Source organism: Enhydra lutris, unplaced genomic scaffold (assembly GCF_002288905.1).
Source record: "Enhydra lutris kenyoni isolate GAN:26980312 unplaced genomic scaffold, ASM228890v2 scaffoldscaffold78, whole genome shotgun sequence".
NCBI classification, from domain to species: Eukaryota; Metazoa; Chordata; class Mammalia; order Carnivora; family Mustelidae; genus Enhydra; species Enhydra lutris.
Window position 1 is genome coordinate 470,849 of NW_019154162.1, and position 25,476 is coordinate 496,324.

Below are 25,476 nucleotides of genomic sequence, written 5' to 3' on the forward strand. Positions count from 1 at the left end.
TCATTTGTCACTGAGAGACCGAATTTTTCTTTCCCTCTCTCGGGAACGTGAAGCCCTGAACACCTTGCAGTACTTGACCCAAGCTACGTGCTAACAGCTAGGAGCGAGGCGTGGATGTGGTCGCCCTGAAAGTGCGAGAGACGGGAGTGGGGCGCGGGGTCGAAGACCAGGGACGCGGCTGTAACGTCAAACAGTTAAACCAGAAATCCCAATATCATCAATACCCGTCGGCCTAGTAGCAAATAAACACGGGGTTGAAAATCGCGCATCATTCAATAATTCAAGTCTTCCCTCTCCTCTCCTCTCAAAAAAAAAAAAAAAAAAAAAAAAAAAAAAAAAAGGCATCTCGTTAGCTCGTTGCCAAGCTTTCCATGGGAAATTCGCTCTTGCTGATGCGTTCTGTCTTCCAACTCCTTTCAGCATCCCTTGGACAGCAATGTTCTTGGAAAACCTGGTTGAAATCTCTTCGCTGCACCCCCGATCAAGGGCGGGTGGGGAGGCAGAGGAGGGGTAGCGCAGGGAGGGGATCGAGGTGCGCCCCCAGGAGAGGGACCCCGGGCCCCGGCCGCCGGAGCGCACCGCCGCGGCGCGGGGCCTGGAGCCAGGGCGCCGGAGCGCGCAGAGGACCCGCCCAGACCGCTCTTATAGGAGAGCGCCGGGCGGGCCTGGCCGGGGGCGGTGCCGCGCGCCTAGCTCGCCTATAAGGAGCGGCCGGCCCGGTTGCAGATCCCAGCGCCGGCGGCCGAGGTGCAGTGGCTGTCTGCCCGGCGCGGATCCTCGTGTTGCAGCGGGGTTTGGATTTGCACCTTTAAGGAGGGGGAGAGGAGGAAGAGGCGGGCGAGGAGGGCGAGTACAGCAAGCGGCAGTTGCGGGGACCGTAGCTTCCTTCAGTCGCAGCTCAGAGGCGGAGCCCGCTACCTTTTCGGTGGAGCGTCTGGACACGGGATGGAGTGAAGCCGCGAGTGCCTCTCCTAGGGGGGGTGGGAGGGGTTCAGGCGGTGCCGAAGAGAAGGAGAGAGAGAGAGGGAGAGAGAGAGCGAACAGAAGAAGAAGCCGCGGCTGGCGCCTGCGAATTTGGGATTCGATTGGGAGGGACCACTTACTCGGGGGAAATGGATTCTGTACCAAGGCTGACCAGCGTTTTCACTTTGCTGTTCTCCGTCTTGTGGCATTTAGGATTAACAGCGACAAATTGTGAGTACCAGGAGCTGGGGGCGGGTAGGTGAGATGGGAAACGCCAGCGTTGGGGAGAGACACTCAACTGTCCAAGCATGTTCAATTGTGTCTGCCCTGAACAGAGAAGAAGGGGGGAAATGCTGATTGGTGTGGTTCTAGCACTCAAACCATCCCAAAAGTTAGCAGAGCTCGGATGAGCCAGCCCCGCTGAATTTCCTGCCCTTCTTCCCGAATCGCAAAGTTCTGGGGAGAAGGGAAGGTTCCTCTTCCCCGTGCCTCACGCCAGGTCCGCGTTCTTCGCCTGCCTGGTCTCCGCCAAAGGTTTTCCGGAGAAGGGCCCCGGGTTCGGATTGTATGCACTGAAGGCTGAGCTTCCAGAGATAGAGATGCTCCCAGCCACCGCACTCGGTGACAGTGGCTCATCTCTGAATGCGGCTGCCTGGGATTTGCAATATACCCAGTACCTCACTAGACATGGCTTTCAGCTCTCCTGTAGGCAGGAGGCTTCAGTTGGGGTATCCTGCAACCAATAGGCATCGGTTTAATAGGATTGGGAGTTTTGGCCTAAGAGTCATGGCCCAATGTAGTCAAACCACAAGATCAATGGCTGCCCCTGTTACAGGAGGAAGAGCTTTGATGCACACTCCACCCCCAAAATCTTTGTGCCAAAGAACACATAATGAGTATGCACTAAGTGTACACTCTGTCGTCCAAGCTCTAACCTCAGCAAGTGCAGGGCATTTAATTTAATAGGCAGGAAGGCTGGACACCTGGGGATCCACACCTGCACTGTGTATTTAAAGAACCCAGTTCGTCAAAGTTGAATAAATCTCTAGAGCCATCAGAGGTTCAAGCTCAATTGCTCAGCTGCCTCTCTAGGCAGAGAGAGGGAAGTTTTTCCAGCTTGGAAACTCCTAAATGAGAAAGAACGCAATTAAGCCATCTGTGTTTTTTCCAAAGATATTTTATCAAGGTTCCTTGAGTTTCTGGGCTTGCTCCTCTGTCTGCTATCTCCCAACCCCCAGGAACCTCTGAAATGCTTAACTGTACTGGAACATAACACCACTTTTAGAGAAAGATAGGAAGACTCCTTAGTACTTGTGAGTCCCCCTATGTCACTCCCCATACTCAGGTTCAAGAGGACCTTGTATAAGAGATACTCATACTCAACCCAGAGTTGCTCCTCAAGGGAAGACAATTAGACAAATGTTGTTTAGTGAAAATGGTCCAAAGATGAGCCAGTGTTTCTGTGATTGGAAGTTTTGGAGGTTCAGAATCCATCGTTAGTGGTTATGCCTTATAAAGATTGTATTAAAGTTTCTATTCTAAAGGAGTGAGGTCAACCTCTCTAAAAGGGAGGAGCCAGAGGGACTTAGTATAGATATCATTTCAGAGAATAGGTAGGACAAGGTTAGAATCTGATGTTTCTTTTCTCTTCCTCCTCCTCACCTCTCCTTACTTCCCCTCCCCCTCCTCCTCCTTTTCCTCCTCCTCTTCTTCTTAAGTGAAATCGTTCCCATGGTGCTTTAGAAAAACATCTAAGCGGTTTAGTTAGAGGAAGTTAGGCATGGTGCTGAGCTAGCCTCTCTACCTCCTAAAACACTAGAGGTCAGTATTGTCCTAATAATGTAAAGGTGTAGCTGCAAAAGAGCTGTTTTTCCTTTAGCACATTTACCTATCTGGAAATAGTGAATATTTTGAAGATCCATAAAGGTGGGGCGAGGAATAAGGGTAAAATAGTTAGAACATACCCTACAGGAATATGGTTGGGGCTTCCTTATGTAGCACCTTTTCTTAAGAGCAAGGAAATAAATTGTAGAATGCCAGTTTGTGCAAATTAACTGAATTATGGTTAATATGTTTTAATAATGCTCATAAAACCTAAATGGCGTGGATTTAAGACTCATGCTTATCATTACTGATGCAGCAATAAAGCTAATTCTCAACATTTCAAATGAAACTTTTTGGTAATGAGCTTTAGTATTTCATCAGTGACAGTTTAATTTCCTTATTTCGAATCAACAATTCAATTGAATGCATGCTACTTGCTAAATATTTTGGGGTCAGTGTTCTTAAAGAATAATGATTAATGTTTTTTATTATGCTAAACAAAATGTATTAGTACAATAGCATGGCAGCAGAAAATTACTTCTCAACTCAGTTTATCTCGGTAATCTTCAGAAACAGTGATGCAGAACCTCTAAGAGAAAAACATTAGCATTCCACAATTCTTCCCTACTTCAATTGTCCACATACTTTATCCATTAAATTTAGGGCTTTGATTTACTATTTATCTACAATCCATGAACGTTTATATGCATGTATTGAAGAAGATAAATCTCCTTTCAAATAGTCAATTTGTATAAGTATATAGATCACTTGGAGAATTTTTTTTCAATATTTTTATTTTTTGAGATAACATTTTATGTCATTTGTGAAAATATCCCTAAACATGAGTTATTTACACAAGACGCTCCGTGGTATCTAAGTATACCTGTGACCTTTGTTCAAATAAAAACAACTTTTAATTGTTTGTATTATTTTAAAAATAATGTGTTGTTATTACTGTTGCATATAGAATGTATATGTATGTGTGTGTTTAATTTTCTTATAATCTGACCAAAACTTGGGCATTTGTCTGTAAGAGAGAAATGAATGCTTACCCATTATGGATTTTGTAAGTTTCTAATTAAACAAAATTAAAATAAAGTCAGGTTAGAAAGCCAGCTACAGAATAGGTATTATGAATCTGTGCAGAGAACATAATTACCAGCCAGTAATAAAAACTGTGGAAATTCCCCCATTCCAGATTTTCAGGATATTAAGTAGCTACATTTCCTTTGGGTTTACCCTGAGGGAATTAGTTAATTCGAATGTAGCTATGATAGGCCACTGTTAAATGAAAAACCATTTTACATGTGATATCAACTCCTTTGACACAAGAAGAAACAATGTAACTTGAGGATAGCTGGTTCAAGTGAAACTAGGAGTTTGAAATGCTGATGGGTTTTAGCCCTGGTTATGCCACAGCTAACACATTGAATGTCTGTCCACTTATGCAACTTTGCCATGCTCACAGGCTTGGATGTAAAACAGCAACTGAGATATGTATCTTCTCCCAAACGGAACGGCAGTTCAGTATTTTACTAAGGAGATTCTTCAAATATTAATTACGTGGAAAGACTATGGTAATGCAAGAAGTTGCATTCAGAAGACAAGAGCAGTGCACGATACTTACAAGGGTCACTCTTCACTTTATTTTTGCCAACACTCAGATGTTATGTGATTATGACTGCCTTAATTTTAACCTAATGAGTCACTTTGATCTCCAAGCATCTTAACTGTTTGGTGCTACATACCAGGTTCACAGAGATAACAGCCTTGAGAAGGAAATCAGAAACTCATTATTCTATGATGATGCCTTTCATCACAGAAAGAACCTCATGTAATATATACAAGGATATCAATCATAGTCCTAAACATCTTTAAATAAAGAGAATGCAATATTCCTTGAGTTATCTGAAGCTTATGCACAAACCCAATCAATAGGTAATATTATAAATAAACAAATACCAGGCTGACTTTTTTCAGCAGGGAAGTGTTTGCGGTATACTTTTCTGACAATTATAGTCAGCAGAAGTGAAGGAAGCACTATAATGCTCATTTGGAAGAGAGTCCTAAAGATTTTCCTGTGGTTGAATAGGCTTGTCTTTGACAATCCATGTGAACTCTCTTTCTCTTCAATCCCTCCTAGCCCACATCTCCAAACCAGATTCATATTTCCACTATTGGAACATGTAGATGAAAAACTAGAAGAGCAATGTCCATACCAGGGTACAGAATTATGAGAGAATTAGCTTCCATTAGAATTACATCACTCCAGCCCCTATTCTCTAAATTGAAATTTTCTTTTTTTTTTCCCCCTGCTCTTCCCATTTTCTTCATCTTTCTTTAATAGGACCCAGTTCTCCTTACCTACATCTCTTTACTTTTCAGTGCTCATTTGTTACAAAACGAAGATTTATGATATTACTTGAAATGTTCCTAAAAGCTTTAGTTGGTGATCCAAAGCCCTTCGGTTTGTATCCCGGAACTCTGCTGAAAGATGGCTTGTATATATACAAAGCTAATTATCCTCACTAGTTAGGAGGGTGGGGAGAGGGTCTAGTTACCACAAAGATCATGGTACAATAGTCATTCACTCACTGGACCTTTGTTTTGAAGATTCAGTGTTGTACTCATTTGGAGCTAGTAGTGGCATTTTTAATACATAAGGGAAGCTGTCTTCATTCATCAAAACTCTTGACACTTTCCGGAAAGTGTCCTTAAGGAGGTCATTGACTTATCTTAATGATTGTTGTGTATTAATTGAAGGAGTTGGATCATATGGTGATTAAGGTCCTATCTAGTCCTAATGTATTTGTGTCTTTACTGATGTTACCTACTTACTGGTCATTCTATTTGGATACTTCTGGGATGGTCATACTCTAAATCGTTAAGCAATTATATGTAGAATAACAACATAATAGGGTTTTAATTCCTAATAACTCCCAATAATTGTATCTCTCACTTCATATGCCGGGGGCACATAATTTGGCAAGGCATTGCAGCTAGGAAGACTTTATTAAATTCAGTTTACAGATGAGTACATTTAAGGTTAATAGAAGTTAATAATTTTCCCAGGATCATAAAGCTATGATCTTATGAAAAAAAAAATCAGGTCTGGACCTCTGTCTATCTCCAAAGATCAGAGTCTGCAAGATAATGAAATTAATTCCCATGCATTCAGTTGGGGGCTGTGTGTGAGCTGGCAAGTTGCCTTGTGATCCCTATGGTTAGTCTCTGTAGCTCTATCCATAGCAAAGGTCAGGAACGTAACATTTTCCACCAGAGCCAACACCTGAGTTATACCTTATCAAAACAAAACAAAACAAAAGAAAACAAACAAAAAAACACAAAAATTGGAATGTAGATTTGATACAAAATGCCTAATATCACAATGGTCAAAAATAAGAGGCCACATATCTAGATGATCATCAGACGCTTTAATTTTCTTTTACAAGTTTTAATAAAAAACTGGATAGGGGAAGGACATAGCCTTGATGAAGACTTGTTACCACACACACACACACACACACACACACTACCATGAAACCTACCTCTGTTGGCATCATGTCTTCTAAGTCTCTAGAATCAGACCAAATGTATTAATTAAATAGTAGGTATGAGCTCCTTCTCCCTGCACAGGGCTCTCCTAATCTGGCCCTGCCTAATGGTCTAAATTGCATGTCCACCATTCCTGCCCTGTCCCCTAATTTCCAATTTGGGAACTTCACATTCTACAAACAAGACATGCTATCCTGCATCTCCCTTGAGTTTATTTGTGTGTGCTATTTGTCTGATCTAGTTACCCTTTTCCAGTTTTTACACACCCTAATTTTCTCCCAGTTACACACACACACACACACACACACACACACACACACAGGCTTTCCCCACACTGGGCCAAATGCCCCTATGTATGACTTAGTATATTTCCATAGCACTTTCTTACAATCCTTGTCTTCTCGAGTAGTTGGAAAGCTCCCTGATTATCATATTTCATTTCAATGTCTGTATTCAATACATAAAACATTAGGTGAATGAGTGGATGAGAGAACCAGTGAATGGTTTCTAAGAAGTTTAATTTGTAAACAAAAATAATCTTTCTATGGCCCTGTTGCTAGAGTCTTAAATTTTTTGGTTTATTTTATTTTTAACTGGCAAGTATTACTTATTATTGTTCTGGAAATGCTAAGAAGATCTGACCTCAGAACCAAGTTTGATCTAATTTTATTAACTTGCTTTTGCAATTTTAATGAATATTTCCTATAGAGCTGGAACTACACAAATATATAGCTATAAAAAATCTTTCTTCATGGCCCAGCGTTCAGTATAAAAAAGAAAAGTTTAAATGCTGTTTTATAGGGCATTTGTACTAAATTACTGGAAAGATTGTATTTTATTGCAAGTTGACAACATGACCTCGATAACACTATCCTGAGCCTCTGATATCCTCTCTCTAAGCTGTGGTTGGAAGATTCAGTGTTAATGTGTGCTACTCATTTCAAAAACTTACTGAAGAAGTGTCTCCCAACTGAAGGCTCTCCTTCCTAAACTTAAGTTTTTCTAGAAACAGGAGAAAAAGAGATAAATAAGAAGAACCATCCATGATCTCAAGGAAATTTGAACATGGACAACCAGAAAAATAAATCTTTAATCACATCAATGTGATAAATGTTGTAGAATAGATAAGTGCCAAGTGTAATATGAGGCACCAAATGAGCATCTCACACTGGCTGGGGTATCAAGGCAGGGAAGTGAGATGGAAGGTGAGACTTGAACAAAGACTTCACTCACTGCAGAAATGGGGAGAGGTTCTCACAGGCTTTTTGTGTGGAGGCTTAAGGGTGAGACCTGTTGTAGGGACTACTTGCGGGAGTGGCTTATAGGCAGAGGGCTAGAAAAAGAAATGAGGGGGCGCCTGGGTGGCTCAGTTGTTTGGGAGACTACCTTCAGCTCAGGTGGTGATCCTTGAGTCCCAGGATGCAGTCCTGCATCAGGCTTCCTGCTCAGCAGGGAGTCTGCTTCTCCCTCTGACCTTCCTCCCTCTCATGCTCTCTCTTGCTTTCTATCGCTCTCATTCACTCTGTCTCTCTCTCAAATAAATAAATCAAATCTTTTAAAAAAAGAAAAAAGAAATGAGGGAAATTGGTAAGTGTGGGGGATCTTATTTTTACTGTCAAGCTATGAAGCTTCACTGAAGGATTTTGTATATGTAATTAGATAATACATGATCAGATATTTGTTTAAAAAAAAAAAAATCACCACGTGAGGGGTAGACCGGCCCAGGCCAACACTAGCAGCAAGAAAACTAGTTGAGAGCTTAGCTTATCACAATAACTCAAGTGGTAAGAGCCTAAAGAAGGAGGTTTCAGAATCTGCAAAGGTCACAAAGAACCAGAAAGAAAATAATGGCCAAGTACATTGAAACCAGGGGTATATAAACTAGTAAACTCACAGAAGGCCCAGATTTGTGGGTAAAATGTATGCTATCGCTGCTCCCATTGTTTTTGACAAATGAGAGCCATAGATGCTAGAGAAGGTGCTCTGTTCTCTGAAATGAAGTTCTTCTCTGGGAATACCAAACGACCATATTCTCAGAGCAGTATATTTCATATTTGCATGACACTATATAGCATATGCTGTCTGTATCCATCATTCTGATGCATCCTCTAGTCTGTAAATTACACCAATTTTTGTCAGCAGAGTGAGAACTAGTCATTAAGAAATGTGTAATTAAACCTCAGTGTTTCTGTTCTTGATCCCCTTCTGGCAGGGGGTAAACCAGGGATCATTCCTCCTACCAGTGGTTGCTCTTTGGAAAGAGAAACAAAGGGAAGCTGGGTGTGCCACGTTGATTTGCTATCATTGGTAATTGATTTGCTGGCATAAATTCCAAGTCTCTACATTTCTAACTGCTTCTGTGCATATTCTTGGGGGTTGATTAATGCCATCTGTTCACTGGATCAGCTGAATTGATTGAGTTTTAAAGGATGACAACAATAATGTTGAAGATGGGGGGGGAACGAAAGGGAAATGCCAAAACACCCTCATGATGTATTTTATTTTTAACTATCCACCTTTGGAAGCAGAAATATCCCTTTGAAGAGAGTCCAAGGCAAATAGCAGTTTAAAGCAATTCGCCTAACAGACAGATGCTTGTAGGTGTTAGTCTAGGCCACTGTTTGCTGAATATACATTTTCAGTTCTCTCCTTCTCTGCCCTCTGCCCCATCCCTCTCTCCCTGCCTCTTGCTTTCTCTTCCTCCCTTTCCCACTCCTCTCTCCGTCGTGTGGCCATGTATTTTTGGTATTATCATTGGCTCTTCCCTGTGTTCATGATTGTGTTCAGATGTCAGAGGACGGGAGGAAAAAAAAAAGTCTGTTGGATTCAAGTGTTTCCTTGTTATAAACTATGTGGGCACAGTCACCAAATGTGATGAAGCCTCCCATCAAGGCCTATTCTAAGGGTAGGCCTGACAGGGATCTGCCACCCACAGGACACTTGGGAAAGCCCACTTGATTCTAACACCCCCTACCCATCTGTCCCCAAACAACTCTTCCGCCAACTCCATCAGTGCTCTGAATTTGTAAATATGAGGGAAAGACTTTCAGTGCGTAGAGATAAGCCTTAAGACACAAAGCACGAACGCCCCCCCCACCCCGGGGAGAGAAAATATACAGATGCGTATCTATCTGAACTATTCTTGACTGAGAGGAACAGACCTTTTCCAGAAAACAAAACAAACAAAAAGTTAGTGGCAGAGAAAATGCTGGGTACCTGAAGGAGATGAAGAGACTATTCTGAGTGGGGGAAGGGCAAATAATAGGGATGTTCAAGGTGTCTAAGACAAGTATTGCCAACTTCCTGATTTTGCGCAGGACCCTCCATATTCCAAGCAGGTGGGCAACAGGGAGGTAGTGAAGGAGAGTGGAAGGGTGTAGGTCATCAGTTATAATACATATTAGGGCAAAAACATTTCCATTCTCAAGCAAAGTTTGAATAACTCACTTTCCCTTCATCTGGGTGAGCAGATAGCTGAGTGATTGCCCAGGCACATAGAAACTTGTTCTCATTTTAACTCCAATGTCAAGAGGACTGTGGGCAGAACCTGTCTCCACCTGACAAAAACACGCCTGTCTGGATTCCTCACTTGATTCCTGAACTCTGTCAGGGTATGACCACTGCTTCTGGGCTGTGGCCAGTGAACATGCTCGCTAAAAAGCTCACAAAGGGAGCCTTCTAAGAGAGTGGAATGGGTGTTTATCTAGAAAAATAAGGAGCCCATCTCCAGAACAGTGATCAGACCCTCGCAGATAATGTCAGCATGATGGGAGAAGTGTCCTTGATTAGACCTTGAGAAAAGCCAGTGAACTGGGGCAGGATTATGTGTGAAGCATTCCCAGTGTCTGAAGCAGGAGGCTCAGGCAAGAGTTTGGGAGTTGTTCTTCTCGCGCACTGCTGAAGCCTGCACTGGGTGAATAAATAATAGACATGCTCTTGTTGTTGTTGAGTTAAAAGTCAGGTGCTGGTACAATGATTGATGTATTATAAGTGCTTCTTCCATTTTCAAGTGAATCATTCATTCTTTCATTGATTCAAAAAATGTTTATGAAATGCCTGCTGTGCATTCATTTCTGTGTGCATTCCTAAAGCCTTTTGTTTATTGATTGTTCATTGATGGACTATTAGGATTGCTGTCCACAAAGCCCCAGAAACAACCACAAAAGATAATAGTATCTCCTCACAACAAGATGGTACTATGGTACTGTAGCCCCTCTGCTCTGTTCTTGATCAATTTCTTTTCTTTTCTTTTCTTTTTTTTTTTTTTTTAAGATTTTATTTATTTGACAGAGAGATCACAAGTAGGCCGAGCAGCAGGCAGAAAGAGAGGGGAAGCAGGCTCTCTGCTCAGCAGAGAGCCGGATGCGGGGCTCAATCCCAGGACCCTGGGATCATGACCTGAGCCGAAGGCAGAGGCTTCACCCACTGAGCCACCCACCCCCCTTGATCAATTTCGTAAGCAGCCGTTCCTATTCCCAGATCTTTTCTCTCTGCTTCCTGTCTTCAGTGTTTCTTCCCCTTTGCCCCAACTCCCCTGCTTCCTGAGGCTCCTTCCTTTTTTTTTCCCTTTGTCCCATCCCTCCCTTCTTCTGCTCTTTTCCTCCTCCTTTCTCAGTTCCACTTCTATAGCTGCCTCTCTTCCTCCACTCAGCCTGTCTCAATCAACAAATACTAAATGACTCCTCTTTATGTGTTATGGCTGATGCAAGCATTTTTCAGACTTTTCCTTCGAAGTGCCACTCACCACAATAAAATAAATAAATAAATACCCACATACCCACATAAATAAATACCCACATATAACAAATAAATACCCACATATAAATAAATAAATAAATAAATAAATAAATAAAGTGCAGGAAAACCCAGGAGATTCTCAGTTCCTCCTCAAGTAGCCACTGAAGCATGTAATTTCTTGAATTTTTGTCTTAAGCCTCAGACATATTTGCATTCTGCTCTGCATTATAGCCATGTTTATATTACGATAAAAAATAGCTTCTCAAGATCTCCAATTAAAAATTGATGGGCAAAGTTGATTCACTTAACCCATGGCAGAGGGCCGCATACACCCGGAGGCTCAGGTCTGAGCTTTTTAGCTCTTTCTCCCTGCATCTGCCTTCCAGGGTTCCTACGTGAAGGAGAACAACTCCCTTGTCTCTCCTTGGAACAGCAGCTTCCTTTGCCATCAGCTATGACAGGTCTGTGAGCTGCACATTATGATTAATCAATAATGGGAGGTGAGAAGGGCTTATCAATTCACAGGAAGAAAAGAAACCCACAAGCCTATGAAGTGAATGGAAAAAGAGCTGTTTGTAGGGGCTGTGAGCAAGCAGTCTGCCTGGCCCCCTCCAGGTCTAGGCTGCACCCCATTGCAGTCACTGGGCAATATTCTGCCACATGCATGAGGTTTACCTTTGAGTGAATGAGCTCTGCCAGGTTACAGGATTGGGGTCAACAGGGGCAGATTCTTTCTGATTGGAGACAGGCTGAGCTCACCAGGATATTAAAAGAGAGATTAATGCCTCTCATTCTACAACAATCAGGAACCTTTTGACACAATCAAAAGAAATGAATCCAGTAGATTGGAATGTTGGAACCCTGGAGATTAGAGATAAAGTGAAGTAATGTGTTTCTTCATTGGCAGGGTTTCCAAACCTCCCCTGGGTGCCAGGGGGATGCCTTATGAGGTCACCTCCTATTCCTAACCACAGCCATTGTCTTCTCCATTATAGACTGAGGATGTGCTGGCTTGAATGGTCAGGTTATTTACACAAGATCAAATAGCTGGGAGGTGGTCACACTGGGATCATAGCCCATGTTTCCCTGACTGAAAAGTCTGTGCTTGCTTTTCTCTGCTTGCTGTTTCCTTGAACCCAAACCCAAGGCTGAGCCATCCTTAAACTCAAGTTAATGTTCAGCCTTGCAGAGCAAGCCTTCTCTCTGATGCAGGGTGAGAAAACCCTTGTCAGGGTAGACCTACAGATTCCTCCCAATCTGCCAGTCTTTTCCTAATTTTCAGGCCATCTTTTCCCCTACATCTAGAAATCCCTGTGGCAAACAGCTCCTGTACATCTAACCATTTGTATAAGTTGAAAAGTTGATTGTATTACTCATTAAAGCTTGTGCCATCAGCTCTCTGTGGCCAGGCTCCAAGACTATCACTAAAGGTATTGTGGATTCCATGATCAGTGTGTCTGTTCCTTTGGGATCTTCCTCATAAGTGCAGTATTTTTTTTTTTTTTAATCTGTATCATACTGTATTGCTCCTAGAATTTGTTAGGTGGGTTCTTTCTTTCTTTCTTTCTTCCTTTCTTTCCTTCTTTCCTCCCTCCCTCCCTTCCTTCCTTCCTTCCTTCCTTCCTTCCATGCTAGTAAAAAAAAACCCTATTTGTGATACTTAGGTCACTGGTTCGAATAAGGCAAGGATTGGATGGCCTTCAGATCTGTTCTGCATCTTTGGGCTACAGAGTTCAAGCTGCCACAAAGCCCAAACACAGCCCCAAACCTCCTTCCATCCAGTGGGTGTAGATGGGAAGGTGGGTTTAACTGGTGTATACAGTGTACCATTATTCTTTGCCACAGACTAGGTGTGATATGAGAATCTGCCCTGCTGTCCTTGTAGTGTCTGCTTGATAGAAGAAGACCAGCCCATGAGTGAAGTTCCTTTTATTACAGGCTGTGTGGAAAACCAGGCCAGGCAATGGTTTGCTTTATTCTCCAGCTCTCCTGCACTTATCCCTTCAGTCTGGCTACTGCTTGGCTTGGCTTTGTGGTATGTCTTTGTGTGTCTCCTTTGTCTTCTTTTTCATCTATTTTCTTGGCTCAGCGGACCTTATGCTTGGGTTTAGAGAGGCTGAGGAACTTGTCCGATGGTCCACTCCCTTGCAGTCTCGCCTCTCCTCTCTGTCAGTGGCAGTCAGGAAAGGAGATGGAGAATTCCAAAGTCACTCACGCCGAGGCAATGCAGAGATGCTGTGTTCTAGCTCTCGGAAAGAATAAGGCCTTTTGTACTCAAACTTAGTTCAGAAGCAGGAATTTTTGTCTTCCAAAATGAACTCTTATGTAGACTTTCTGGATGCAAAAGAAATGACAAAGATTGCTGTTTGGGGGAGATGGGGCGAGGTCCTGCTCAGTCTGCTCTTCTCTTTCTGATTCTCCATAGAAGTGAAGCCTCCAGCTTACTTGCAGGAATCTCTTAAGTTTGTAATTGTATGCAGATGTGATTAGGCATAGGGAAATTTTGAGGAGTGGGGGGCAGTGCCCTCCATGGTGGCTGACCTTTGGCTGATGTGCCGGCAGCAAGTCCACCCTGGGTGCTCACCACTTGCATCTGCTTGCAACAGTGTCCAGCTGTTGAGATTATGAAATATTTTAAATATTACCTCTACCCTGGTGCCCATTTTTAACCCCTTGAAAATCTATTTTTGTCCTGATGCTATTTTATAGAAGTGTTAGGACAAGAGAATCTTACTGGCATTTACAGATCGGAGAAGAGAGGAGCTTCTCCAGGACATGTCTCTTCATTTTGATCTCCTTTGTGAATAGTCAGTAGCTCTTCTTATTAAAAGAAAATATATATATATTATCTTATGAAGGCCCTTGAATTATCTACCTCCATCCCAGAAATTCCTTGGGGACCTTCTCAAAAGAAGGGATTTCATGTTAGCCATACAGCAAAGAGCAAAATAACTACTTGCTAGGTTGAATTAAAGCATAGACACTTTACATGAAACCCACGTGCAGACAGCAAGCCTGGATGAGGGACGGGAATAGAGGCAAACCTCTGAATACTGTTCCTCAGTTCATCACATGTGGATGGAGGCACAATCTCATTACACTGCCTCTCAACTTTTGTGAGAAAAATAGACCTTCGTTCTCCACCAGTGAGGCCCTCTCAGTGTGCTCGCTAATGTTAATTAATGTGGCTAGAAGTGGTAAATGGACACAAATTAAATAAATGTCTGGATTCAGCCTTGGTTCCTGATTCTGGTTAGACTCATAATTGTAATCACATGCTTGTGTGTTTGCTTACAGTTCCATGAATTGGGAAATCCCATTGTATATAGATCTACACTGTACTTATATAGGAAAATAAAACCTCTAGTGAACTCCAAATGCTCTTGCTCTGCATTCTTAACAGAATTTAATACAATACATAATTTAAGATAATATATATGCATACACATATGTATTATATATTTGAGTTTCCCTTCATGGTTAATACACCAGGGAGAGTTTTACATGTGTATACACTATTTGCAAACTGCTTATTCTGGCAAATGTCAAAATTTATTATCCCCCCCAAGGTCAATATTGACTTGGGTGTCACCTTTGTGAATATTTACTTCTGTAGATAATGAATTGAAACGGACGTTTGGATGGAAATTAATATCTACTTATTTTCTGAAATAGAGTATGTTTTGCCAAGAATGTGGATAAATGCTGGGGGGAGGCATGCAGACATGTTCCACTGTGGCTGCTCTGTGTCAGGGCAATATTCAAGTAAGCATCCTTCGCATTCCAATTTACTGGGGTTATTTTTTTATAGTTCTTTCACATGGTTCTATTACCTGATAGACAGAATGCAAATCTTCAGATATATTCAGCTCGACATTTCAGTAACATTATCGGGAGATAGTGATACTTGAGCATATGGTTAAGTATACATGGGATTAATGAGAACCTTGGCCTTGGGATTTACTGAGGCCAAGACACTATTACCTGAGAAACACAAAGCTCCTTCAACAATGATCTAATTAAATGAAGAATACAGGAAGAGACATAAAATCACAACGTGTTTCTTTTGGTTTTGCGGTATTGAGTTTTTGTCTTGAAATAACCTTATGGGACGTCATGTGTTTCGAAGCCTGTGTGTGTGTGTGTGTGTGTGTTGTGTAATGCTCGTTTTTTTATTAACAAAAGTTAGTACAAAATGTTTTGGTATGTTTTCAGTATATCAAACCAGGTTAATATTCTTTCTAAAATTGTGAGTCTACAATAGAAATATTTCCTGTTGTTCTCCTCATCACTGTTTTATCAATTTTGGGTATTGAGTTACCTAATACACACACACACACACACACACACACACACACTGGATAATGTTCTGACTTAATAAGAACTGATAAGACACTTAAATGAAAGTGTAATTGTGACGGGCTGTGTGCTGTGTGCTGTCATATATGCATGGGATGTAGATATGCTTTTCTCTACAAATATGCACCCACATCACATTCCTGATTTTGTCCTTTATAAACAAGATGGATTAGTTTAGCTGTCATGTCAGCGAATCTTTTCCTGCCATTAATGGTTTGATAAAAGATCTGGACTTGGGAAAGAATATCACAATTAAACACAGACCATGGCTTAGCAGTCAAGGGAATAAACTACTGTGAAAATTCATTAGTAAAGTTAATCCAAGAAACATTGGACCAAGTGAAACAAAATCAATTTAAGGGGAGAATGTATAACTCTATTGATGTTCTCAGCCTTGTTGATCCATTGTTTGGGGTAAAGATTTCTATGTTTTCTGTATATGTCAGTTTTATTGGAAAATTCAATTTGGCTTATTGGGTTTCTATAGCTAAGTATTTTGTGGCTTCATTGGGGAAATGATGTCATTTTGTATATGGAGAAATAAAAATACCTCATTTGGTGTCCAATGAAATTCTCATTTTACACACCTTCCAATTCTCATTCCAGATTAGAAACCAAAGTCAAGATGGCACCTGGCTTTTTTTGTGCTAGGAAGATTTAATTCCTAGAAGAAGCCAAATGCACTGGGAGGTTCCTTTGTCATTGTTTACATGTGCTTGTGCACACATGCCTATATTAAGACATGTATGTGCTCAATGTCAAGTAGTTTAGTTTGTGCTTCTCTTAAAAAAAAAAAAAAAATAAGCCTGATAGTGTGAGATCAGCAGTTCTCAACTGGAAGTGATTTTGCCCCTGGATACATTTGTCAACGTCTGGAGGTGTTTTCAGTTGCCACATCTGGAGTCTTGCTACTGCATCTCATGGATAGAGGAGCCAGGGATGTTAATAAGCATGCAGCCATGCAGCAAAGGAATGCCTCCCACAACAGATAAGCAGATAAATATCTAGCCCAAAATATCATGATAGCCGAAGTCTGAGAAACTGTTTAGATCTGTGAGTTATTTACAGAACATCATGTATTAATTGAAAAGACACACACACACACCACACCACACCCCAAGTCTTTCTTCTAACATCTCACTCTTAGGAAGATTCTTAGAATAGAACTTAGTCACGATTTAACCACTTACTAGGTGTATGACTTTGTGTTTATCCTTCCACATTTTCGCCCAATAAGGATAATATAGCAGATAGCTATAGCAGATAGGTTATAGCAGATAGCCTATAGCAGATAGGCTATTGTAAGTAACAAATGAGATAAGTAGTGTCTTTGGAGAAGCTGCACATGCATATTTCTGATATATTGATATTTATTATAATTTTAATATTTATTTATTTAGTTAGTTACTTAGTTGGTTATTGTTTTTGGAGAAATAATGATCTGGTTATACTGTCCTGGTAGGCTTTAGACAAAGGCTGATGGGGGAGATCTAGGCACAATGTGAATAAGGGTGAAAGGGACGTATCCTGGACTGGGAATGGGAAGATAAATTCCATACCATTTTTCTAATTACCTTGTGGTTCAGTTTAACTCTTACCTTGAAAGTCATCTGGTCATGCCACCTTAGAGTACCATGGTTTTGTCATACAGTAGTGAAACTCTGTTTCATAACAAAGCATTTTCTAATTTTTTGTCTTACTTTTTCTTTTTATAGCACCCCCTTCTAGCATACATAAATATTTGGGGAGTTCTGGGAACAAACAAAAAGTGAAAAAAATGGTCTATGGAGGTGCTTCCTGACACTCAGGAAAGGCCATGAACCAATCTATGCAGATGACATTTTCTACTTCATCTAGCAATTCAGAGATGGGTTAGATAAGGATCCTGGCTTTGATTGCTTATCTGCCCCAATCAAATATTCAATTTTTAAAGCAATTAAACAGATATAGAGTATTTAATTTGTCTTCTCAGTGGAAATGGGATGATTGGCTTTGGCCTCTACTGGATGTCTGCTTTTTGAAAAAGGCAGGGTATAAAAATCAGAAAATACAGAATTGACAAAGAGACCTTTGAAGTTACATAATCCAGCCATAATCTTTATAACCTATGTGGATCTCCATATTTTCTAAAGGCATTCCAGACAATTGGCAGTTACACTGTACTTCTTTCATAGGACAACTTATTTTCCTCCCCACAAATAGGGCATCCTTTCTTCCAGCCTGTCTTCGTGCACCACAAAACCACTGCCCTTACTTAGCTCTGCTCTCTGGGGCATCTCAAACCAAGTGCCCTTCCTCTTCATCATGATTTTTCTGCAAATCCATAAAGAGAACAACACCATTTGTCTTAGTCTTCTCATCTCTTCTTTTCCTTTATTTTTCCTAAGGTATGGTTTTCCCTCCTTGCACGTCCCCCGATCATGTTTCCTTATTTTGTAGATATTCTGCTTTGACAATGCTGTATTTAAAATATAATGTCCAGGGGGGAAATAAATTGTCCAGAATAGAACGCAGTCATTCCTCCAGATTTGTCTTACCGATCTGCGAGAGCCACAGTGTGACAGCCATAAGGAAAATTGGATTGCAGAGTAGATTTGGAAAGATTTGACCGCAATATAAGGCTTTCAGTTGAAAGTGAATCAAGCTAGCAAGCATCAGATAGCTGTGTTGTCTGAAGGCCATCAGTGTCTTTTCTTTCTCCCTCTCATAGCTGTCACTTAGTTAGCCCTCCATTGATATAAATGGTTCTCTTCACTTTGTTCAAGGATATCTTGAATAAGTTTTCTTGCTGGCTTCTCCTGAACTGAGTAAACTAGAAAGTCTCATCTTAACTTCTATCTTCAGAGATCTCCATGGTCCAGTTCTCAGCTCTCTGCCTCTCTTCTCTGGACTTCATTACTGTTGCTTTCCTTTAAACCCTTAAAGCCTATACGATATATATCACATCTTTATGTCATCTCTCTTTATAGTATTAGTAGCTACCATGATTGACTGCTTCCTCTATGCCTGGCCTTGTCATTAACATGCATCACCACTAATTGGCCCCACAACCCTATGTGGTTAATGTTTGCTAAGAAACTTAGAGTTTAGAGAGGGCCGAGTAGTCTACTATTAACCATGAAGCAGTTGACCTGTGATTCCAAACCACTATATTCTTTCCACTGAGAAGAGAATTTTAGACCCTTGGTAGGAACTGAGGTCCTAACAGTTTATCAATATATTCTGACTGGAGGAAATCACATTCTGGTTGGAGGAAATCACATTCATTTCCCCCCAAATTTTGGAATACAGTTCCAAACTAGGAACTGATTTTAGTTTTTAGTGAAGAAACACATTCAACTTCCACTTTGACAGTGGAAGACAGAGTCCCAGCAGCCTAGGAGTCTTCTCTTTCAAGGCCGTGTTTATGGAGATGGTGTTTGTATTGGCTATTAGGCTGTAACCCCTCCCTCTCCCCGTAATTTTACTGTTGCTTAAGTTTTTCATAAAGTGCTATGGTTGTTCCTACCTCCTCTACTGTCATGATGATGATGGATGCTGTAGAATGATCACAGCATGTTTGGGAACACATATCATTCAGGGTGGCCTCATCTCTGAACCCAAGCTTTTCAACTTTAGCTTTAGCAATATTTGTATCACAGAAGCAAGCAATGATAATGAAGAAATACACACGCTGATACTCACACACATCAATTTGGTTCTTGAGAACCAATTCATGCAAAGGTTAAGAAAAGCACATTATTTTAATATCAAAGAAAATAACAGACATGTTCTGGGGTAGGATATAAAATATCATGGACTTTTCAAATGAAAACTCAGATCTCAAACATGTCTCTGGCTTCAAAATGTGTCTCTAGTCAACGTTTATCAGTTCACCCTTTTCTGACTTCTGGACTCCTCAGGAAAAAAAACTTGGTAGAGTTTCCCTGAGTCCTTTTCTCCAGGCCAGCATTAAGCCTTTCAGCTTGGCCTCCAGTGGAAAATGTCTTTCTTGAAACACTTTTCCACTTTAGGGGAAGGTTATTTTCCCTTATAGGACAGAGTTACTCGATTTTGTTTGCATTCTGTTAAAAAAGAATGATACTACAGTTGTGTGTGTCTGATTTCTCCTCACCCTCTGAAATAAGGCACTGTGTGAGTAATAATATTAATACTCACTTTTTATTCTAATACCAATTTGTCTTTTTTATTTTTTAATTAAAATATTTTATATATTTGAGATAGAGAGGGAGAGAGCATGAGTGGGAAGAGGGGAGTGGCAGAGGGAGAGGGAGAAGCAAACCCCTTAGTAAGCATGGACCCCAACTCTGGCTCAATCCCCGAACCTTCGAATCATGACCTGAGCCAGAGGCAGAAGCTTAACCAACTGAGCCACCCAGGTGCCCCTCTAAAACCAATTTTTAAACATATCTCCACTACCGGCTTTATGTGTTGGGAAAGAAAGTGGAACAAGTGATAGTGAAGGAAAGCCTGTATTTCTGCCCCAGCTCCCCACCCATCCCAACCTCCTCACTCAAAGTGGAGCAGGGACTTTGCATTAACATTCTTCAGGATTTCCATTGTGCATTTAAGAGAGTCTGTGAATCCCCTGAAATTGTGCAGGAATTTGTATATGCATCTGTGCATTTTTCTTGGATAAAGGGCTTATATTTCACCTGATTTCCAAAACACGTCCATGACCCAGAAAAGATGAAGAGAGAAAGATTTTGAGAGACTCATTGCCCTGCAAGTCCTTGGAGAGGGGAAGAGGGGAAGGTCTTATTCTGGATGCCAGTGATTGTGAAATTTTTCTGAGTGTGCATGAGTGGCATGTTCTTTCCCAACTTCTGACAAGATGGGTGTGAACCCTGTGGGGACTGGCTGGGGGAAGGAGGGATCTGTGTGAGAAGTCCCTCAAAGGGAAAAAGCCACAAAATCTAAAAGGCAAAGACAAGAAAGGGAAAACTTTGAGATTTCACAATTTTGCCAGTGGCCAAATATGCACATGGCAAATAAGTGGAATTTATACAGATGAACATTTTTATTACAAAGAAAGGAGATTTTAAAAAGAACTTATTCAGAACCTGTCCCTTTGTCTTTTCCAAGCCCTCCCCTGTTATCCCTTCATAAAAGAGAAAAAGACAGAAAAGAACAGCTTAATGTCTAGCATTTGCAAGTCTCTGAATATCCACCTGAAAACAGCTACCCCCCACAGAGAAATCACTGAACCTTAATCATTTTCCATTGCTTGAAAAGAAAGATGGCTGAGGTATCCATTTTTTTTTCCTTCAAATATTAGGTGCCTATGGCAATTAACTAATCACACTCCTACCAGGTCAAGTTACAGGGTGAGGTACATATCATACAAGAAAAGAAGACAATTGGGTCGTTAATGCTAAAGGAACTTTCTAGAGACAGAAATGAAGAAAGGTTTTCACAACAGGAGAAGGCTCCCCAGGAGTGGCTTGACAACCCCTGAGTAATCCTGTGCCTTGAGACTCAGAAACCAGGAAATCAGGGTGAGTTTGGGCTGCCGCCTTGGGCACACGTTTTTGTTAGGTTAGTGCTGGAATGGCCTTTAAAATCTCCAATGTAAGAGATTTCTTTGATACCGAAATCTCAAAAATCCTTAGGACTAAGCGTGGGAGAGCCACTTGTTCAAATCATCCTTCCGCAGTATCTACCATGGCCTAAAAATTGAGTGTTATTACGTGACAGCAGTAATAAGAGGAAGGTCTAATATTTATGTGACATTATAGACCAAAACAATCCTGTCTTTTTATCTTCATAATATAGGATCTTCGTAATAACCCTGCATGCTAAGGATATGTCCAACCTGAGTTTACAGATAAGGAAACAGGCACAGAGAGGTTAAATCACTTGTCTGAGGTCACACAGCTAGAAAGTGGAAATGTTAGCGCAGGCACTCCGGCTCCCGGACCGAAATCTTTGTGTCTGAGGTTGGCATTATGTTCCTCGTTTAACGAAAGAGAAAATGAAGCTAATCATGAGTGACCATCATTAACAGCGAAGAAGTTTACCCAGGGTTTATCACTGCCTCACACGGAGCTTGGCTTTGACCTAGGTCTGTCCGATAGTCCATGCCTTTTCCATTGTGATATTCCTTCATAGAACCTGCTTCTTGCATATCATTATATGGAAATTCAGCCCTGGAGGGAATACTGGTTCCTACTTCTGGTGCCTGAATGTGGCCAAGCAGAAAGGCTGTATCTCAGCTGAACCTTATTAAGCCTATCACCCTGGAATTCCTGGGTCTCTTATGCATTCAAGTGCAGTCAGTGACTCCACTGTGAAAGGTGTAAGATAGAGGCTCCTTAATTCAGAAATGTGAGGTCTTCCACAAACCAGCTGGTCTCCCATTGCAGCCCTATCTTCCCATGTACTTGGTGTCTATCTATCAGGTGCCTATTGTGTGGGGTCAGCGTGCAGTAGTGATAAAGAGCCAGCTCCTGCCATGTGACACTGTAAGGAAGAGAAAGTATTATTTCCTCTACATATCTAGGTTTTTGGCTAACCCCAACACCCCCATAATAAAAGACAGATTAACATGAGCAAAAGACCCCAGACGTTTAATTACATGACCTCATATACATGTGGGAGATACCGGGAAAGCTGAGTAACTCCCTAAAATGGCCCAAGCCTTCACCTTAAATATTTTCTTCAGCTAAAGACAAAAGAAAGGGGCTGGGATGGGAGAGGCCGATAATGGAGGGTTACCAGGGAAAAGCACAATAAACAAGGGTAAGGTGGCTGTGGGGATTTAAGTCTTTGCCATCTTCATTGATAAGGGTTCCCAGAGTTTTAGTCCTCTTCCTCTTCCTGGAACAGAGAGGGAGATACCCTTACGAATGAAGATTTTCCCTTATAAATTGGACTGTCTCTTTCAGGAGGGTAAACACTACTTAGGGTTTCCAGAGCTTCTCTTGTGTCTGCTATTTCTTAAAAATAACCAGCTCAAGAAAATCCTTATGCCAAATAGATCTATTTTGGGGTAGCATGTTCTGCACCCCTTCAGCATGTAGAGGTCAGGATTGGAGAGGCCCCTAGGGCTCTGTTTCTAGAGCTCTCATTGCTTTCATACTGCTCCCTGGCCCTGCCTATAGTGAGTGCATGCACACATGTGTAGGATGCCTACACCGATTTCAGTCACAGCCATTCCCAAGCCTATGCCGAAGCCTTCATTTCTCTCTGTTTCTGAGTCCCTTAGGCTTTTTTTTTTCTGCCTGTGTTACTAGTTTTCCTGTCATGCACATTTCTAATCTTCCCACCCACTAGACTGTTCCTTGAAGTGAGAGCCACTTCTTACTCATCTTTGTAGTAGTGGTCATCAGCTCCCATTAAACTGGCAGCATGAGGTGGTGAAGGCACGCTTTAAAGTCATACAGACCTGGGGTCAAAACCTAGCTTGACATCACCTTGGGAAAAACCTCTTAACCACTGTTTTCCCATCAGTAAAATGAGAATTCCTTTCCTGACCCCCTCATATTTATTGAACACATTCCTGCCAGATGCAATGCTCATGTGTCATTTAATAATGTCTCTTTCCTTTTTCTTTGCATCTAGTAGGTACCCAGTAAAGAGTTTTACCAGTTCTTCCTAAGGTACCAAGAGGTATAGTTGTAACTCCTGTTTGTCTCTAATTTCTATGTAGGGGTTTGTTAGCTGGTCAGAGCACAGGGGTCCCATGGACATCTGGGAAGTAGGTGCAGACTTCCTTAAATTCTGTGTGAAGTTATTTGTGTGTACTGTTGAATTCATCATCCTTTCTAATGGGGACAAGTCAAAAAATGATGAGGTACATAAGCCTTCCTCTGGTGCCACCACCAGTCTCTGGGTTTGTCTTCTCATTCCCTCTAAATGTCCAGCAGTGATACAGAGGGAATGTAGTAGAACATTTACTGTCACCGAGAAACCCCCATCTTGCTCTTTGGAGGCAAATAATGCCAATGATTCCAGACAACATGGTGCTTTATTTACATCTCATGAGGCAAGAGGAGGTGGTGGCGGTACCTGTGTAAACCTTAAGCTAATGATCAGAGAATGACTCTGATGTTTGTTTGCAACCTGTCAACAGTTTGGTGTATACTTTTCACCCTTTAAGGTACAGACCTGCATTTTTCAAACCAGAATAAAATTGTCAGGCCTGCTATATTTTCTGTTCGATAAAATATAATTATACAAAATAAAAATTTAAAAATTAAAAAAATAAATAAATAAATAAACAATGCTTAGGGATGTATTGAATCTGAGTTTAAATATAGACTCTGTTATAGTCTCTGGATTGGGAACTCCCTGAGCTTCATCTAGAAGATGATGATGATATGATAAAATAACCTTATGATAAATGATAATATGATAAAATACCCTTATGATTAAGGAGAGAGTTAAAGGAACTACCTTTTTTTTTTTTAAGATTTTATTTATTTATTTGACAGAGAGATCACAAGCAGGCAGAGAGGCAGGCAGAGAGAGAGGAGGAAGCAGGCTCCCTGCTGAGCAGAGAGCCCCATGCGGGGCTCGATCCCAGGACTCTGAGATCATGACCTGAGCCGAAGGCAGCAGCTTAACCCACTGAGCCACCCAGGCGCCCCAAGGAACTACCTTTTGCATTATACTTTAAGTTTGGTGCTTAGTATCCAATAGGTGCTCACCTAGTAAGGGATGTTCTTGGCTTAAAGTCTATGGGCTTAACCACTAGGCTGTATTGCCTTGTTTTGAGAGGTATTATTAAAAACAACTGAGATTATCAAGAATAAATAATTAGATTGTATTATTAAGATCTTAGCAAGGAAGGTAGGTTGGGGGGTCATAGTAATAAATATGCTTGGGGAGATGTCTGGGCCTGTCCTAATAAACTCCGAAGCTGTCCCTGCCTCTGTGTGCTGCTCTTTCTCCTGATGTGGGACCTTGACATACTGGTGAGAATATTGAATGGTTTTGAGCCCCAGGTTCCTCTCAGATTTCAAGGCATAGCTCTGGACTTTGATGAAGACTACTTTTGAATGAATTTCAATTTCTCTGAAATATCAATCTCTCAAAATGTCTGCAGCTTTGGTTACACTTGGCACACTCTGCTTGGGCACTGGCAAGTACTGAAATAAAATTTATAGGAGGAACCAGCTCAGAGCCACCCTCTCCCTTCAGAGTGTGTGATTTCTAAATGAAATAGTCAACAGGAGAAAATCAACAGTGTTTAATCTTAAGCATGCAGAACGTTCTCCTGGACTGTGGCATGTTAAATGTCCCTGTTCAAAACCTGAAAGAGAAGTGTGCGCAATTTTTCAGTTAATCTAACAGTATAGACAGCTGAGGTGGGATAGGAGCAGATATAATGGCATGTGACAAAGTGTCTCCCATTGACATTAAAACCTGTGTGTGCATCTACAAGCATCTGAGGCCTTAACAATGACAAAACCTAGTTTTCTTTCCATCTCTTCTCTCTTCTCAAAATGAACATGCACACATACACAGTCCTTGTAGATAAACACCAAGTGTCCCATTAGACACAAAGACATAGTTCGAAGTGTAATTGTTTCTCTATAAAGACCTGATGCAAAGACTCCCTTTGATAGAAGCTTTGGCTGGCTTCTGAGAGGTCCTTCACTTGGCTCTTCCAGGGTGCTCAGCACTGCCTTTCCTTTACCTCTAAAACACTATGTTAATAGCAAGGAAAATTCTAGAGTGGCACTAGTTTCCCAGAATATATTGAAAATCATCATCGCCTCTGGTGCTGTGCTATGGATTATGGACATCCTTTTTGGGTTTCTGGACTCAATTTCAGTGTGGGGGTGGGGTCCTCTACACACAACACCAAGCAATTCTCAGACTCCAACAGGGTGTCCAAAAATTCAACTCAAATCTGACACTCTCCACTGGAAATAACATCAGACTCCACAGGTTAAGACTTCAGTCCTACACGACTGCCTTCCCCTCCCTTCCAAGCTAGTTGCATGCCTCAGATGGTTACCTGTGTTTCTGACCAGATTGGCATTTCTGATGGCTTCCTCTTCAGGTTTGATTAATTTACTAGAGTGGCTC

At 41.4% G+C, this 25,476-nt stretch overlaps 1 protein-coding gene across 3 annotated transcripts in view; it reads left to right on the forward strand.

Moving 5' to 3' along the window:
* The first annotated feature begins 850 nt into the window (after positions 1-850).
* Positions 851-25,476, forward strand: part of LOC111160860 (contactin associated protein like 5) — an 823,942-nt gene continuing 799,316 nt past the window's right edge. For 2 of the 3 annotated variants that reach the window (XM_022524243.1, XM_022524244.1), the window contains exon 1: positions 851-1,194. In XM_022524243.1, the coding sequence (XP_022379951.1) occupies positions 1,113-1,194 (82 nt within the window). In that variant the 5' untranslated portion in view covers positions 851-1,112. The remainder of the gene's footprint in view (positions 1,195-25,476) is intronic. The other variant, XM_022524245.1, reaches the window with a different exon arrangement.